Source organism: Pistacia vera, unplaced genomic scaffold (genome assembly GCF_008641045.1).
Source record: "Pistacia vera cultivar Batoury unplaced genomic scaffold, PisVer_v2 Contig400, whole genome shotgun sequence".
NCBI lineage: Eukaryota > Viridiplantae > Streptophyta > Magnoliopsida > Sapindales > Anacardiaceae > Pistacia > Pistacia vera.
Window position 1 is genome coordinate 18,724 of NW_022196225.1, and position 18,023 is coordinate 36,746.

The 18,023-nt window shown below is 37.2% G+C and overlaps 1 protein-coding gene across 1 annotated transcript; it reads left to right on the forward strand.

Annotated features, from left to right (window-relative positions):
• Positions 1-16,407: 16,407 nt before the first annotated feature.
• On the forward strand, positions 16,408-17,163 carry LOC116141804 (pentatricopeptide repeat-containing protein At1g60770-like). The gene is made up of 3 exons (XM_031427283.1): positions 16,408-16,416; positions 16,678-16,700; positions 16,812-17,163. The coding sequence occupies exons 1-3, from the start codon at positions 16,408-16,410 to the stop codon at positions 17,161-17,163; spliced, it is 384 nt and encodes a 127-aa protein (XP_031283143.1).
• Positions 17,164-18,023: the final 860 nt, after the last annotated feature.

An 18,023-nucleotide genomic window follows, 5' to 3' on the forward strand; every position in this document is an offset into this window, starting at 1 on the left:
ACTTATACTACACATTTCAAACATAAACAAAAGGAAATACATGATGGAAAACATGAGTTTCTGAAGCGAAAGTCCAAAATACAATACGACATAAATATAAAACCCATATAAGAAAATATCGACGCGTGGCATGCCACAACCCTGAGTGGAGACTCACTGCTCGGCACGATCTCTGGGAGGTCCTGGTGAGGGGGAAAACATTTAAAAGGGGGTGAGCTGAAATACTCAGTGAGTGGGGGAAAGGGGAGGTTTGTAAAAGTTCTTTAAAAGAAAGAAAAAAAAATAATGATAACATACAACAATTCTTAAGCAAATCCCGAAGACAATATAATTCTATGAATATGCAATGGAAGCAACTACCCCATTCATGTATGCAATATGTGATTTATTTCTAACCATCCTGCACTTAATAAACAGTACTCTGACTTACTTCCTTTAACTGTATCTGATTCTGAATAAAACCTCAACATTTGGTATTAGAAACTCTCACCACAACTAGTACCTTGGGGAAAATCTGTAATACCTGGTGGCGTCCCACACACAGGCAGAGCGAGGGACGTACCTGTCATGCCCGACAAGATCTATCATCGTGCGGGCAGAGCCTCTGAAACTGTCATACTTGACAGACCACTCAACGCCTAGACAGAGCACTAATAACTGTCATATGCATGCATAGAGCCATAAACTAGATCTGATAACCTGTAACTCTAGGGGATGGGTACTTCGTCGGCTGGCTTGAAAACCACTCTTATTTCACTTCTCTATCTCAAAGCATTATTTTTCATAAAACATATACCATATTTCATATAAAAGTAAATCATGTCAAACATATGAAATCTCACGCAAAAATGGGGGTAAAATAAAAGTTTTCAAAAATGCTTTCAAAACTGACGAAATGCACCCCATTTTCCCTTTTACTGCCAAACTCTTTACCAAAACATCACAATCTCAACTCAATGTGTATTTCAACGAATTTCCAAAAGCATCAAAACTCCATTTATTCAAGCATTTCATCACTTCTCAAACTTTCAACAAGCTACTAACCATTGCATGCTTAATAAATATTCAAACACATTTAATTCAATATATATATTAATGATAGTAGAATTGACATGCAATCATGTGTTCATACTAATTAAATGGATCAACCGAATTATTGCAATGTGCAAGCTTAAAACAGAATGTTTGTGCACATGTCTAAGTCTTTCTCCAAACTACTCTTCAAACAACAACAATAACCCATCTCTACCATGTAAACAACCTTTTCAACTATTCAATTCAAAACATAGTTTCCAAGTAATCGCAAACAGTAAACTTAAGGATGATATGCAAGCTTAGAAAATTAAAGAAATCTAATAATGCTATTATCTCGAAAACGTATATATATTCCTTTAATAGCAAAAACATACATGTTTAACAACATATTTTATGCAAAACATAGGGGTGAAAATGCAAACTAATAAACATGCTCAAAAACTGACATTTAAACTCATTTTCATTTTTCCTTCAACACCACATTTCAACAGCCATCACCACCCATGAAGTCAACATTTCCAAATTTTAATCTATTTTCCAAAATTAAGGCAAATCCACCAATGGTACATCGAAATCAACATGATGGAGAAGTGATTTAAATAAATAAACCAAGGAAAATTCACATGTAATTTTATGAGGGTAGTTACCAAAATCAATCAAATATGGCAACATACAAAGCAAGATTTAGCAAATACCACACTTAACCCAATATTGCACCAAAACGTTATAATAGCAATCAGTAACTTGACATGCTGTTAGGGTGATGGCTTCATACGGTGACGTTTTATCATTAAGTGAGACGACGTCGTTTTGAGCCAAGCAAAGATTAATCCTATCCGTTGGCTGGCTGAGTATCCAACGGTGGCAAATCAGTCTAATAGTCAACAGTATAAAAGCATTGCAATAGTCTCTTCTCAAACAGTTGAACCCTTTTTCTTCGTGTTTTCTTTTTCTCTGTAAAACGAATAGCCTCATTTAGGGTTTGGGTATTGTCTTGATCTTGGATCTTGTAACAGGGTGTTTGAGTGGTTGGTTTGTAGGCCACTTGAGGGTACTAGAGTTTGCAGTGTATCTCGGGTGTTAGATCTATTTTTGTAGGGTGTTACGGGTTCTGTAAAGATCTGGGTAAGGGTTTGATTCTTGATCGAGTTGTGTTATGTAATCTTGATCAATATAGTGCAGCGAGCTTGCTGGTTTTCCAAGCTCAACGTGGACGTAGCTTGCTCATATTCGAGCAAGTGAACCATGGTAAATCTTGGTGTTGTGTGTGTGAATCTTTTGTGGTTTTTTGTGTTTGCTTTCTGGTTGATCTGTTGCGAGTAGGTATAACAGTGGTATCAGAGCCATTTCTAGAAGACTAGGGTTTCTTTACGAAAATTAGGGTTTTGCAATTTTGGGGATTTTACAAAATTAGGGTTTCTGAAAATTTGGGGTTTTTCGAATATGTGATTCCCTGAGTCTCCAATAGGATCTAGGGAGTCAAATCTAGGCTAAGTTTAAAGGTATAAAGGCTGGAAACCAGTAACCGCCTTAAAAACTGCCTGGCAGTATTTGGCAACATCTGGTGTAACAACGCCGCGTACCTCTTAGCCCTTTTCTTTCTTGTCGTTTCAGAAAAATGAGTACTACTCGCATGGAGATCTCCCAATATGATGGGAAGATCGATTTCAGGAGTTGGAAGAAGAAGATGAAAGCTCTCCTCTCACACAACAAGGTTGCAATTGCACTGGAAGAAAACATCAAGAAATGGCCAGAGGAAAAACTGACGAAGAAGGAGGAGGTTAATGAAGAGGCTTACAATCTGATCATTCTGAATTTGTCAAACAGTGTCCTCAGAAAGGTAGATGGTATCGAATCACCACTAGAACTGTGGAGTAAACTCAATACTTTGTATGCTTTACAATCTGCTCCTAACTTAGGTTTTTGAAGGGTACTTTATTTTCTTACAAAATGGATAGTTCTAGGAGTATAGAGGACAACTTAGACGAATTTATTAAAATGACTCTGATCTTTAAAGGAACAGATCAAGAATTAGGTAGTATTAGCCTTGCTATAATCCTCTTGAACTCACTGCCTGATGACTACCAAGTAGTCAAAAATGCGTTACAGTACACTGGTACTGTACCAACCCTAGATCTAATAGTTGAAGGTCTTAAGGCTAGGGAGTTAGAGTTGAAAGTCCAGAAAAGGAGTGGGTCTAACCTGTTTGTTAAAACAAAAATAGAGTCTAGTTAGACAGGGAGAAACAATTCTGTGAATCAGGGGAATAGGAACAAGAAAAAGTGGAAGGGTAATAACAAGAGTAAAGAAACTAGAAAATGTTTTTTCTGTAATAAGGCTGGCCATATTAAAAAGAACTGTTTTGAATGGATCAAGAAACAAAAACAAGGGAACACAGAGACAAACCTAGCCACCAGGACAAACCTAGTAGATGAACCTGAGGTGCTTACAATGTCAATGTATGACACTACCAATTAGTGGGTACTGGACTCAGGATGCTCTTTCCATATGAGTCTAAACAGAAATTGGTTCCAGGATTTTGAGGATACTGACTCTGAAACTGTTTACATGGGAAACAATAATGCATGTAGGGTTAGAGGTATTGGCTCTATAATTAGTATTGGAAAATTGGTTAAACTCACAAGAGTCGGGTATATCCTAGAACTAAAAAGAAACCTGATATCACTAGGCACCCTAGATGAAACAAGATGTAGTTATAAGGCAGAGAATGGAAGCTTGAACATATACAAAAATAGGAACCTTATCCTGACATGAGAGAAAAAGAATGGGCTTTACATACTCTATGGGAACATATCCTCTAACTGTTTGAACTCTGTGACTAAGCCTACCAACCTATCCAACACTGAAAAATGGCACCTTAGACTAGGTCACATAAGCCAAAGAAGCATGGATACCCTGAACAACCAAGGTCAGTTTGGTAAGGATAAGATCTCTTCATTGGATTTCTGTGAGAATTGCATATTAGGAAAACAACATAGAAACAGTTTCCAAAAGGGGGTACACCAAGCCACTAGTCCACTTGAGTACATCCACTCTGACTTGTGGGGACCTGGGAGGATTAGAACCTATGGGGGAAACAGCTACTTTATGTCCCTAGTAGATGAATACAGCAGAAAGGTTTGGGTTTACCTATTAAAGACTAAGGATCAAGCCTTAGAAAAGTTTAGAGAGTGGAAACTATTAGTTGAAAATCAGATGAATAAAAGGGTTAAGGTTCTCATAACTGACAATGGGTTAGAATACTGCAACCAAGAGTTTGATAAGTTATAGAGGGATGAAGGGATTCTGAGGCATAGGATTGTGAAACACACCCCTCAACAGAATGGGATGGTTGAGAGAATGAACAGAACACTCTTGGATAAAGTGAGATGCATGCTTATCACCTCCAAACTCCCCACCTCTTTTTGGGGAGAAACCCTTACCACCTCTGCCTACCTGATAAACAGAAGTCCCTCCACTACTATCAATCTAAAATGTCCAGAAGAGATGTGGATTGGAAGAAAACCTGATCTGGGACACTTGAGAGTTTTTGGCTGTGCTACATATGCACACACAGTTGGTGGAGAACTGGAACCAAGGTCAACAAAGTGTGTTTTTCTAGGATACCAAGAAGAAACAAAAGGGTACAGACTATGGGACAAGGAGTCCCCTAGGGTTAAAGTTGTAGTAAGCCGAGATGTAATTTTTAATGAGGGTATTTTCCCTTGTAAAAGTACTAACTCTAATGTAGGTCCAAATCCAAGTGTAAGGGAGAGTTCTAGTCAGCCTAAGACTACACAAATTGAGGTGGAGCTTCCTACCCAACCTCAACCACTGTAGGATCCTGAAACCACCCAGGAAACTGAAGCTGTTCCTAAACCTGGAGAAGAAGCTGGACATTATGATCCAGAACAAAAGGATGAGACAGAAACAGCTGAAGATACTGAAACTCAGCCTGAAAACTTGTAAGATTACCAACTTGCAAGAGATAGGGCCAGGAGACATGTAAGGATTCCCACAAGGTTTTCATATGCTGACCTTATCTATACCGCCCTTCTTGCAGGTACAGAATTGCAGAGAATTGAACCAGAGACTTATGAGGAAGAAGTAAACTCTAAGGAAAGGGATAAATGGAAGGCTGCCATGGAAGCTGAGATGCAGTCTCTGAAGGTGAACAAAACCTGGGCTCTTGTACCAAAGCCAAAAGGGTAGAAGGTAATCCAATGTAAGTGGCTGTTCAAACTGAAGGATGGAGCAACAACCAGAGAACCACTCAGGTATAAGGCTGGACTAGTAGCCAAGGGCTTCACCCAAAGAGAGGGAATAGACTTCAATGAAGTCTTTTCCCCAGTGGTTAAGTATAAAACAATTAGATTAACGCTCTCCATTATAGCCCACCTAGATTTAGAACTTGAGCAATTAGATGTGACTACTGCCTTCCTCCATGGGGATCTTGAGGAAGAGATCTATATGAACCAGCCTGTAGGATTTATAGATCCAAAGACCCTTGACCATGTCTGCCTTCTTCTCAAATCCTTATACGGCCTAAAACAATCCCCCAGACAATGGTACAAAAGATTTGACACATTCATTGTGAGTATAGGTATCACTAGGAGTAAATATGATAACTGCTTTTATTTTGCCCTAAGTGATAACCTGCCTGTGTACTTACTGTTGTATGTGGATGACATGCTAATAATTAGCAAGTCTAAGTCCCTGATTTGTAGATTAAAGGAAAAATTGAGTGCTGAGTTCGAAATGAAAGATTTAGGAAATGCTAAGAAGATCCTAGGAATGCAAATTGACAGAAATAGGCACAAATGTGAGCTGAAAGTGCACCAGTGTTCATATCTGCACAAACTAGTAGAAAAATTTGGAATGGCAGATGCAAAACCTGTTACAATTCCACTAGCCAGCCACTTCACACTGAGTAAATCACAATGTCCTAGAACTGAACCTGAAATGATTAAGATGGAACATATCCCATATGCAAATGTGATAGGATCTCTTATGTATGCCATGATTAGCACAAGGCCTGACTTAGCCTTTGTAATTTCCTTACTCAGTAGGTATATGTCTAACCCTAGTATGGATCACTGGATTGCTTTAAAATGGGTTCTGAAATATATAAATGCTACCTTAAATGTTGGACTGCATTACTATAAAAGATCTGCTTCACTTGAGTTGGTTGGGTTTGTAGATGCAAATTTTGCAGGTGACAGAGACACCAGGAAATCAACTATTGCATACTACTTTACCTTAGGAGGAAACTGCATCAGCTGGAAATCCCAATTACAGCCGATAGTTGCATTATCCACTACTAAGGCTGAATATGTGGTTGTTGCTGACATATTCAAAGAAGCTATCTCGCTAAAAGGAATTCTCAATGAAGCCAAGTTAACAAGTCAGAGGCCAATCATCTTTTCTGACAGTCAGAGTGCAATACATTTGAGCAAGAATCCAGTGTACCATAAACGTATGAAACACATAGATGTGAGATATCACTTCGTAAGGGACCTGATCTCAAGAGATGAGATAGCACTTCTAAAGGTTTCAACTGAAGAAAATCCAACAGACATGGGTACCAAGACAGTCACTCATACCAAGTTCAAGCACTGCTTGAATTTATTATTCATTCAGTAAACCAAAGTGACCAGAGCAATGAAGGATTCCATAAAGAGTAAGCTGCACTACAGTCACGAATAAACCCATCAAGGTGGAGATTGTTAGGGTAATGGCTTCATACGGTGACGTTTTATCATTAAGTGAGACAACGTCGTTTTGAGCCAAGCAAAGATTAATCCTGTCCGTTGGCTGGCTGAGTATCCAACGGTGGCAAATCAGTCTAATAGTCAACAGTATAAAAGCATTGCAACAGTCTCTTCTCAAAAAGTTGAAACCTTTTTCTTCGTGTTTTCTTTTTCTCTATAAAACGAATAGCCTCCTTTAGGGTTTGGGTATTGTCTTGATCGTGAATCTTGTAACAGGGTGTTTGAGTGGCTGGTTTGCAGGCCACTTGAGGGTACTAGAGTTTACAGTGTATCTTGGGTGTTAGATATGTTTCTCTAAGGTGTTACGGGTTCTGTAAAGATCTGGGTAAGGGTTTGATTCTTGGTCGAGTTGTGTTCTGTAATCTTGATCAATATAGTGCAGCGAGCTCGCTGGTTTCTCGAGCTCAACATGGACATAGCTTGCTCATATCCGAGCAACTGAACCACGGTAAATCTTGGTGTTGTGTGTGTGAATCTTTTGTGGTTTTTTGTGTTTGCTTTCTGTTTGATCTGTTGCGAGTAGGTATAACACATGCAAACAGGAATTTAGTTTATTTTTTTTAAAGGACTTTTCGGCTAATTCACTCACATTGGCTCAACCGAAATGGAAGGGTAAATTCACCAAATAATCACACTTAACACAAAAATTACTTCAATCATTGAAATAGCATTATAAAATTTAACATGCAAAGGCTTTCATTTAAGTTTGAAAAGAATACAGGTTGAATCCCACTCACCATTTTTTTAGCTCAACCGAAACTTTGAAAGGAAACCTCAAGCACTCTCTTCCTCCACACCCGAAATCAAAAATGGTGGGATCTACTTCAATATCTCAAGATTCTCATCCTCCATTTTTGCATCACTCTTCCTTTCTCACTCTATCTCTAGACCGAAACACCTCTTTGTTCTGTTCTCTTCTTCTTTTTCCGCTCTTCTTCCTTCTTTTCTTTCTCTCCTTCTCTCTCCTGTTTAGGGCTTCTTCTTCTTCTTCTTCATTTGGGTGAACAGCCAAGTTTTTTTTTTTTTTTTTTTTTTTTTTTTTTTTTTTTTTTTTTTATATAAAACAGTTTTTCTGAAATTATAAATCTGCCCCCAAATTCTCTTAATTCCAGTCTAACCCCGCCACATAAGCTTCTCTTTACAAAAGTGTCCATATTTTTCCCTCTTGATACATGCAAACCCATCAGAATTTATTTCTTTTGTTTTCACCCCTTAATGCAAGCTTTAAAAATTAACAGAAATACCCTTTCTTACAACAATACCGTAAAATCAAGTAGAAAGAGAAGTAAATAAATAAATAAAATTCATGATATAACTAAATTAGAAATGGGGTTTTACATGAGTTATTCTTGTATATTAAAGCCCTTTTCGGTAAAATAATATGAGAAAACTCTTTTACATTTTCTTAACTAAACAACTATAGAGTTTTCAGTACTCCAGCTCTTCTTTAATAAGCTCTACTCAACAATGTTGTGTCAAAGGGACCCGAAATATAGTTGAACCTTTTAATGATAGGAAGAAATGTTTATATTTTCTTTTAAATTTAGACTTTTATCTCATAAATATTAAAAATACAACATTTTGTTTTGACGTTACTTGAAAATAGTAAACTAGTTACAACGCTCCTATTAAACATGCAAAGACCTAATTAAACTTGGACTTCTCACAAGATCCATCGACAAACCCTAGCTTATTTTTTGCTCTCAAGGAAACTATCATGGCACGACTCCATATTCCATAATTCTCTGTTCCAGTTAGCTGCTCTAAGATTAAGATTGAACTTGGAGCATTCGATGGATGAATATAGAGAGGAGATCTAGAATCGGTAACATTCAACATTCTTGTATCACAGTCTGCATCTTGCTAAAATGGATGAAATTGATGAATGAAGAAAGAAATCGAGATCGAGAATTCAAGGAACAAGATAAGCACAACTTCGAATCTGAGCTGACTTCTTCAGTCAGATCGATTCGGCAGTTTAGAATACTGCTCTGACACCATGTTTGATTTTGATTCAAAGAGAAAACGAAGATCAATTTTATTACTTCAGCTTAAAAGCTTAAGAAGAAATACAAATGTTTTATTACAAAATTATACAAACCCAATAACTATGGTCAAGTGAACTATAGTTAAGCTAACTAACTACAACAGTTAACTACTAACTAACTCACTAACTCCAGCAACTGTATTTACAACTAAACATCAACTATTTACAATAATCCAAGATCTTTCTGTCTCTCTCTTTTTCAGATGTCTAATGCGGGTGATATGGCCACCCGGCTGGATTTGATCCATAAAGTTAAGGGAATAGAGCAAGCAGAAAGTTATTTTAATAACGTTCAAATTCAGTTTCAGTTAAGGGGCCATGAGGTTTATGCGTCTCTTCTCAACTGCTATGAGAATGAAAAATCTTTGGAGAAAGCAGAGGCCACCACGCAGAAAATAAGGATTTGGGGTTGGCTAAATATCCTCTGGTTTACAATACTTTGCTCAAGCTTTATTATCAAAATGAAAATTACGAGAAACTTGACAGTTTGATGCATGAAAAGGAAGAAAAAGGCATTGATAAAAAAAAAATAAAATTCGGCATCCATCTTAGTGCCTATGCAGCAACTTCTGATGTTAGGATATTTGAAAAAGTGTTTTAAGTTCAGTTGAGTTGAATAAAATCGAATAGGATTTGAATTTAAAAATATAATTGGTAAAATATTTGAAAATTATATTAGAGTTGGATAAATTGTTGAATTGTTTGGTATATATTTTGGAAAAGGATTTTAAGATAGAATATGTGTTTGGTGCATTTTATTATTTGATTATGAAACTTTTTTATTTCAATTTAAATAATATTAAATAGTTGTTGGGTAATTTTTTTATCACTAAATTTAAAACAAATTCTTCATAATAATTTCAACTACTGATACATCATTTAAAAACCAGAAATTTTGTACATTACAATATCATAAATTCATAATGCTTTCATACATATCTAAATTGATAGTAGGAGGCTACTAGTAATCAATCCTAAAAAATCTTCAAACACCTATATTCCATTAACAATTAGGACATCGATACATGTTGAAACCACATATCAGTAGTTATGTTATCGCTCAGAGTTGACATGTTGTCTATATTACGTTGATACGATTGATTCGATCCCTCCCCATTCCCTTATTTTCTTCCCCGTTTTCCATATCAAAATCTTCATCCTCATAAACTCTATCTTCATTAAACTCTTCCAAGATAGCGTCCTGCATAGTGAACATTTTGATAAAATTATGAATTATACAACATGCCGTAACAATTTTAGCTAGTCTCTATAACAAGTAATTATTAATGGCTTTAGGAATACAGAACCTATTTTTCAAAACACCAAAGGTTCTCTCTATAACATTCTGAAGTGATGCATGTCTGTAATTAAACAATTGAAGGGGTCCATTCTAGTTACGATATCGATTAGCAACATGGTAAAGAACCCATCTATGCAGGGTTAGGAACCCACCTCTATTCGCATAACCGGCGTCAACTAAGTAGTATATACCTATAATAAAATACTGAATATTATTTGCTCAATGGCTAAAAACATGTTTATAGTACGATACGTAAAGAAGTTACTTATACCTGGTGGAGGATGTGGGAATCTAGAATTAGGATTATCTAGAACTGAATTTAAATTTCTAGAGTCATGGGCAAATCCTACCTGCCCGGCATTGACATAAGTGAACAACGTCTTGAAGTCACATATAACCATCACATTCTATGACAATGTTCCTTTACGATTCCGATACAACTCGAATAACTCAACAAGTGCCCAAGCATGTATATGTGTATACCATCAATAGCTCCAATACAGTTTTGTCGACAAAATTAACTTTTAATAATATGAGAAGACAAACAACATACATAAAACAATGATTTTAATAATATGAGAAGACAAACAACATACATAAAACAATGAATATAACTACCAACAAATTAAAGATAATAATGAAGTACCTTAAAGAAAGTGTAATAGTTTGGTTGGTCGGTATCTCCAATGGAACATCATCGAAGTCAAGTAGCTTGATAAACATTGACATCAACTCACAGATCACATCACAAACTCTTCCAAAATGTCTAGAGATTGTCTCACCAGAATGTTGGTAATCCTCCATACAAACTCTATTTGTCGCATTTTTCCCCACTGCTGTCAAAAATATCATAACTTGCTCCTAAATACTCATGTTCTTGGTTCCTTGCAATTGGTCTTGTTGTACCAATATATTACATAAGGTCTCAAAACATGGTTTGTACATGCGACAATTATCGTACAATCTTGAAGGATGATCATTTAATAGTTCCAATATATAATCATGACTATTTAATAAAGATGTATGCCTACGTTAACATCCTTGCCTACTGAACTCTATTTCTAACGCAATAACCACACACAATGTGGCTGCAACATCTTCATATACTTCTTCTTCTTCACGTCGATTATTTCAGTTACGGTTTGTATACCTAGACCATTGTTTTAAAAACCGGACCGGAGGGCAACTCGCTCTGCTGTTTGGGTCACGGTTCAACCGGTTGAACCGCCGGTTGGACCGGTGACATCATCACACATCATGATAACGTCATCACACATAATTTGAAATATAGTAAACATCATAGCAGTTGTACTCATCTGCATAAGTAGATACCCATTTCGGGAACTTCAAAATACAAGAATTATCAAGAACTCTCATTCTCTTCATGTAACCTGAATCGCCGAAAATTGGGTCTGGATATTCTCCATTTCCCATTTCCGTTGCAATGTGGGGAGATTGCCCCAACTTTATGCTGTAAACTTCACCTCCCCATTCTACACTTTCTGCACCACTAATTATCAAACTAAATAAGTTATGAGGCCAGTACCCCACGTTAATTTTTTCTCCATATTGCATCCACCAATTGTTTGTATTTGGATCCTGAAATCAAAGGATTATAAAAATTCTGAAGATATGAGAATAAAATATTATTCAAAACGTTTTCAATGAAAGAAAAGTTCCATTTCGTTTTACCTTAAATATGTAAATAGTTATCTGGTATGGAAGGTCGTTAGCTACTGAGATGGGATAAATTGCAGCCCAAAGTGCAATTTCCTTGCTAGTTTGAACAAAACCAGGGCAAGTAAGATCAAAGCACCCTGTTGCCTTTGATCCATCAACCTATTTAATAAAGAAAAGAAATAAAATTTTGGATCTTACGTTGTGTATTTAGTAGCATAGACATCTCCACAAGAAGTTAACCTCCATAAAAATTATAATAACTTATTTGTTGACAAGTACTTACGGTCCAATATACATACAATCGAGTCTTCTTATCCCCATACACTCTTGGATTTACCTGAAAAATTATGAACCAAAAAAGAAAAAAGGTATTTGTTTAGCTAGTGTTGTAATGGATGAATGACTGAACTGAAAAAGAATTCTTAGTTATACTAACCGCCCATCTAGATTCAATGCTTTCAAAATCGTAGTAAGGACCACTTTGGAGACTAACTCGGGAAGTACTGTACTCATCGTCAGATTTGACAGAAGGGTCCCAAACTTTGATGTCTGCTTTAGCTCCAAAGTAAATATAACCTAGTGTAAGCAGTATTGCCTTTTGATTTAATTACAGAAATTGAACCAAATCAGAAAAAATAGGAAAAAGATAATGATTCAAAGTGAATATGATCACGTATTAACCATAAAAGTTCAGAAGAGTACGAAGCAGAAGATGTTCACTAAATTTATTGTTTGCAACTCACTTTGAATAAAATTGGATTGTCAAGACATGCATGCCAATCAGCCTTCATGCGTCGATTTCCGACAAGGAAGGAATGCGTCGTCGATTTCCGGTGAGGGAGGAACACGTCGTGGATTTCAGGCGAGGGAGGAACACGTCGTCGCGATTCAAAGACTGGAGTTGCAATCGATTTCAGCAATGAATGGTTGCGATTTCAGCAAGATTCAGTTTTGATTTGTGTGGGATTTCAAATTTTCGCGATTTCATTCAAAAAATTTCAGAGTATTTTGCGCGTAGAGAAACTGCACGATGGGGAGAAAGTGAGAAAATTAAGGATTTTTTTTCCCTTTTTATTATTAGGCCGGTTTTGCTTGCGGTCCGGTTGGACCGGCGGTCCAGCACTGTTTAAGTGGTCCATTAACGGGTTAAAACGGGTTATTGCATAATACCAGTTTTTATATTAACTTGAACCGGACACGTGACCGGCCAATCTTGTCCGGCTTTTAAAACAGTGGCCTAGACAACAACATCTATACCTATCCAATTGTAACAATTTGTTCATCAATTCATATTTTTTGTAGTACTAGCAAACAATCTTCAACATATATGAAAAATGTTATTTCACATTGCACAACAACACATTTTTCATCGGCTCTTACAATAACAAAGCAAATGAAGTGTTTAATACGAAGGTAGTAAAAAAAAAAAAAAACAATTGTCAAAAAGGTCAGTATCAACTAACAAGTAGAAAACATTGGTTCAACAGGTAAGACAAACACTCTCATCTACAAATTGCCAAAGTCATTATTAACCCAATATGCCCTTTGCTCAGGTGGCAGGTGTACAAATATCTCACGCCACTCTAGCTTGTCAACTAAGAACTTCACAACCGCCACGAATATCTTTGAATCCAGTTGCATATTTGTCAAAAGGTCGATACATTTTGGCATGGAATTTTGATCTGTTCTTTCGCTTGTGTTCTCTTGGACCCCACCATCTTCACTGCGATATGCTGCCTTAGATGCCATAGTAATCTCAGTAATAGCGTCCAACAATTTACCAATCACACCAAAAGTGGGTTTCCCCAAACGCATTTCTTCTTCCCATCTATGGAACTTCCAAACCCAGACATGTTTGATCTTTTTTCCCCAGTTGTTCTATCCAGATCAGGTTCCAACACATCTTCTTCAATGTCCACCTCTATAGTGTCGGGCAAAAAAATGGTAGAGTCTGCTGGTTGAGATACAGATGTGTAAACAAATCTTCTAGTTGCATTTTGCTTGTCGAATATAACTCTTTATCAACAAGTCCCTTATGTACAAAGTCCTTTGCCCCTGGGTTTCGCTGTTAATGAAAACAAACATAAATTAAATTTCATAATCCCCAAAAAAGTTCATACTAGTTACTGTGTAATAAACAAAATAAAAATATGCAATTTACCTTTAAATATTCTTGCCAAATCGCTTTAGGACATGTTGGAGTTTGAGACTCATAATCCCAACCGAACCCTGTATGTTGAAGTAGAGCACGCCAAGAGTTATATGCCGATTTCAAGTGAAAATACTTAGAAGACAACTGTTTGACTTTAATTTTCTTCCCGAATTTTTCCCATAAGTTATCACTGTTAATGAAAACAAACATAAATTAAATTTCATATTCCCCAAAAAAGTTCATACTAATAAACAAAATAAAAATATGCAATTTACCTTTAAATATTCTTGCCAAATCTCTTTAGGACATGTTGGAGATTGAGACTCATAATCCCAACCGAACCCTGTATGTTGAAGTAGAGCACGCCAAGAGTTATATGCCGATTTCAAGCGAAAATACTTAGAAGACAACTGTTTGACTTTAATTTTCTTCCCGAATTTTTCCCATAAGTTATCACTAATAATCTTGTAATCTAAAGATTTAATTGAAGAACCATGTGCCGGTTTTGCACGCTCAGCCAACAGAAGTAGAAAATCATGGGTGATTAGAGGATCCCAATGAATGACCTCACTCATCTAATAACAGTAGGATGAGAACAACAACCAAGATTGAAACATCATAAAAATCAGCACACATATCAATACAAACATATGCAAATTAATACCTTATAAACTAAACAAAGAGAAATTATTACCTCGTTTGACCCAACACTACTTGAAGCGGTAAGTACAGGTGATACTACGAGCATAGTAGACCACCAAGGTCTTCAATAGAATCCAAGTACGGCAAAACGTCGAACTGAAAGTAATAATCAATCCTGCAACGGAGGACTGAATTACACCTCCATTTGTTCATAGCAATGTAATTAGTTATTAGGATCAAATTACAATGCCCAATCTACACAATGAATAATGCATATGTTAGACAAGTTGCTATAAAACTTTGATCAAAGTACAAACTAATAAGTAAAATAACCAAAATTTATCATCCAGAACTGATGGTTGATAAGAATTCTAGTTTCAGAATTTTTTTCTTCCACACTGATCTCCCACTTACTCTTTCCAATTCAATATACTATCCTTCTAATAATACTCACATTTCCTATTCTCTTGTTATACATTCTCCGACATTTTAACTAGCTAACCAATCTAACTCCCCTAATGAAAGGAGAGCAACAGTGATTATTTGAAACAAAAAAGAAAAAGATTTCAGACCATTCAATCTTAATCACAGCAACCAAAATTTTGATGGATTGAATTTCACTAAGCAAATCCACCACAGGCCACGCATAAGACAGCAGCAGGCCCAGACCAAAACAAACCAGCACCAGGACAAAGACCAACACAAAACAGGATTGAATTTCACTAAGCAAATCCACTACAGGCCACGCCTAAGACAGCAGCAGGCCCAGACCAAAACTCCACCTCACACCAGCCCACACACCCACGCTCACACCAAGCACCTATCACCCACAACCCAACAACCTGCTGTCTACACAAACAAACCAGTACCAGGACAAAGACCAACACAAAACTGGATTGAATTTCGCTAAGCAAATCCACCACAGGCCACGCATAAGACAGCAGCAGGCCCATTTTGCGGCAGCACTGAAGAGGCAGCAGCCAACCCAGATGCAGCTCCTAATTCCCCCACACAAAAGCCACCCACAGTTCTCCCAAAGACCAACACAGCCAGCAAACCAATCCACACCCCAAGGACAACCAAAAAAGGGCAAGGGGAGGCAAAACACAGGACACCATAAAGCTACCTCAGAAAGGAGAAGCAAAAAAACCAGGCAGTAACCAAAAAAAATCCTAAAGGCACACAACCAGCTGCAGAAAAAACAAACCACCAGCCCAGCCACACTAAAAACATGACACCAAAGCAAGCAGCCAAAACAACCCTAGCAGCAGCCAACAACCACCAGACACGCACAAATCAAATCAGCACCAAGCAAACCAGGAGACCAACAGCAGCAAAAGAAAAAGCACACCCCACCATCCAAAGCAACCAAAATCACCAAACCATGCATCATTTGCCACAAACCAAGAAGGGTCTCCACGGCTTACCAACTCCCCACACACCCAGCCAACCAGCGCACAAAACTGCAAACAGAACAAACTGCTGCAGACGAGACAGCCCCAGACTTCAAACTCCACCTCACACATCCACACTCACACCAAGCACCTATCACCCACAACCCAATAACCTGCTGCCCACACAAACAAACCAGCACCAGCACAAAGACCAACACAAAATACGGAACCTATTTTCAGTAAGCAAACAGAATGAGATTTATATAAACAAAAACACAAAAACAGAGATCAGACGTGCTTACGGATATGAGGAAGCTGAGCTGAAAGTGAGAAGATGAGAGACATCTAAACCGGAAGAGAGAAGATTGGCCAGATCTGAGCCGAAAATGGGCAAGGTAAGCTGTGTTCACAGAGCTACTTCTTGCTGTGTGGACGGTGCCCACCAAAGCACAGACTCTACTCACCCACTACTGGACTATTCTACAGGCTGGTGAGACTATTCAACTACAAATTGAGAGAGAGAGAAAGGGAGAAAGAGAGTTTGTTTTGGCTGGTGAATAAGCGAAGAAGAAGAAGAAAGTCAGAGAGAGAACGAAACAAAAACGAGAGAGACAATGGTTGAATAAGATTAAACAGTTCTGGATTTTGAAAAACAGGATGTGAATAATGTACCAAACAGGTGTTTTTACTGTTTATATTAAATAGGATAGTAGAATGGGGTTTTAAAAAGTGTACCAAACAGGGGGTATGATATTCGGATTCCTAACTTCTTGATTGACGCTTACTGCAGAAAAGGGCATTTGCAGAAAGCTGAAACTCTTAAAAACAGGGCTAAATTGAAGGGGGGAAAGCCTAATGCCTGGACTTGGTTCTATATTGTAACAGTGTATCTGAGGGATAATAAAACTGAAAAAGCAGCAGACAGTTTTGAGGAAGCATTAGTTGTTCGTGGTCACCAGTGGAAGCCAAATGAAAAAAGTTGGGCGGCCTCTGTGGAACACTTAAAAGAGAAAGGAGATTTGGAGGGTGCAGAGAAAATTATAAAATTACACAGGGACAAGGAGATTATCTCTGTGAATGTCCAAGACAGATTGTTGAATAATGTTCGGGTTGGGAAATCAAACTTGGACGCAATCAGCTAGTTCTATGATGTTTCTTTGGTCAGAAATTCATAAGCACTTTCAGAGCCCTGATGATGATGGGAAGTATTCGATCATAGAAGAGGTAATATGATGAGTATTTATTTGGAAATTTTCTGACACAATCTGGAAGCCAATGTTAGATATCCCAATGATAAAAAGAGCTCAAAAATTTTGGTTTAACGCCTTCTGATGATTGTGATTATATGACATATTTTTCCTGTCCTGTTTGGGATAATAATTATAAGCCAGTTCAAGGTTCATCATAGATTGGCGAGGAAGACTATTTGTCACGTGCGTAAGACATTTCAGTTGAATCCTGTATGAAGTATTTGAATTGAACATGAACCTTATTCTTTGATCATTTTCATCAATTTTCTTACTTGCCAAACAAAAATTCATCATTTCCTTTCTTTACCAAACTAACACAACTTAAATTCAAGTAAAAGAATGTGGATTCCAATTAAACATCAAGACAAAACCAGTAATTAACATTAGTTAACCAACAAGGCAACAAGACAAGCACGTAATAAATTAACAATAATAAATTCCTTCTATCACCAACACCACATGCTCATCCATTCAATTTTAACATGCATACTAATAAACTTCACCACTCAATATCCAAGATCATAAATATTTATAAGAAGCCACACATACATGTTTAATCTAATCTCCAGTCGGCATTTTAATGCCTAACTTTCCAGCACATTTTAAAGCACAAAACAGTCAATTCTCAAAGCTAACCCAGCCGAACATGCATTGTAATATCCAGCTAACATTTTAATTTAAACACAACCAAATATACTCCAACCTACTGCCCAGCCAGAGTACAGTCCATGAACCACCCCACAAGCATTTCC

What these genes read in the sequence shown, in the direction of transcription:
- LOC116141804 (XM_031427283.1), top strand. An exon ending in GTGAATAATGTACCAAACAG is followed by an intron (nt 16,701 to 16,811) that starts GTGTTTTTACTG and finishes CGCTTACTGCAG; the next exon opens with AAAAGGGCATTTGCAGAAAG.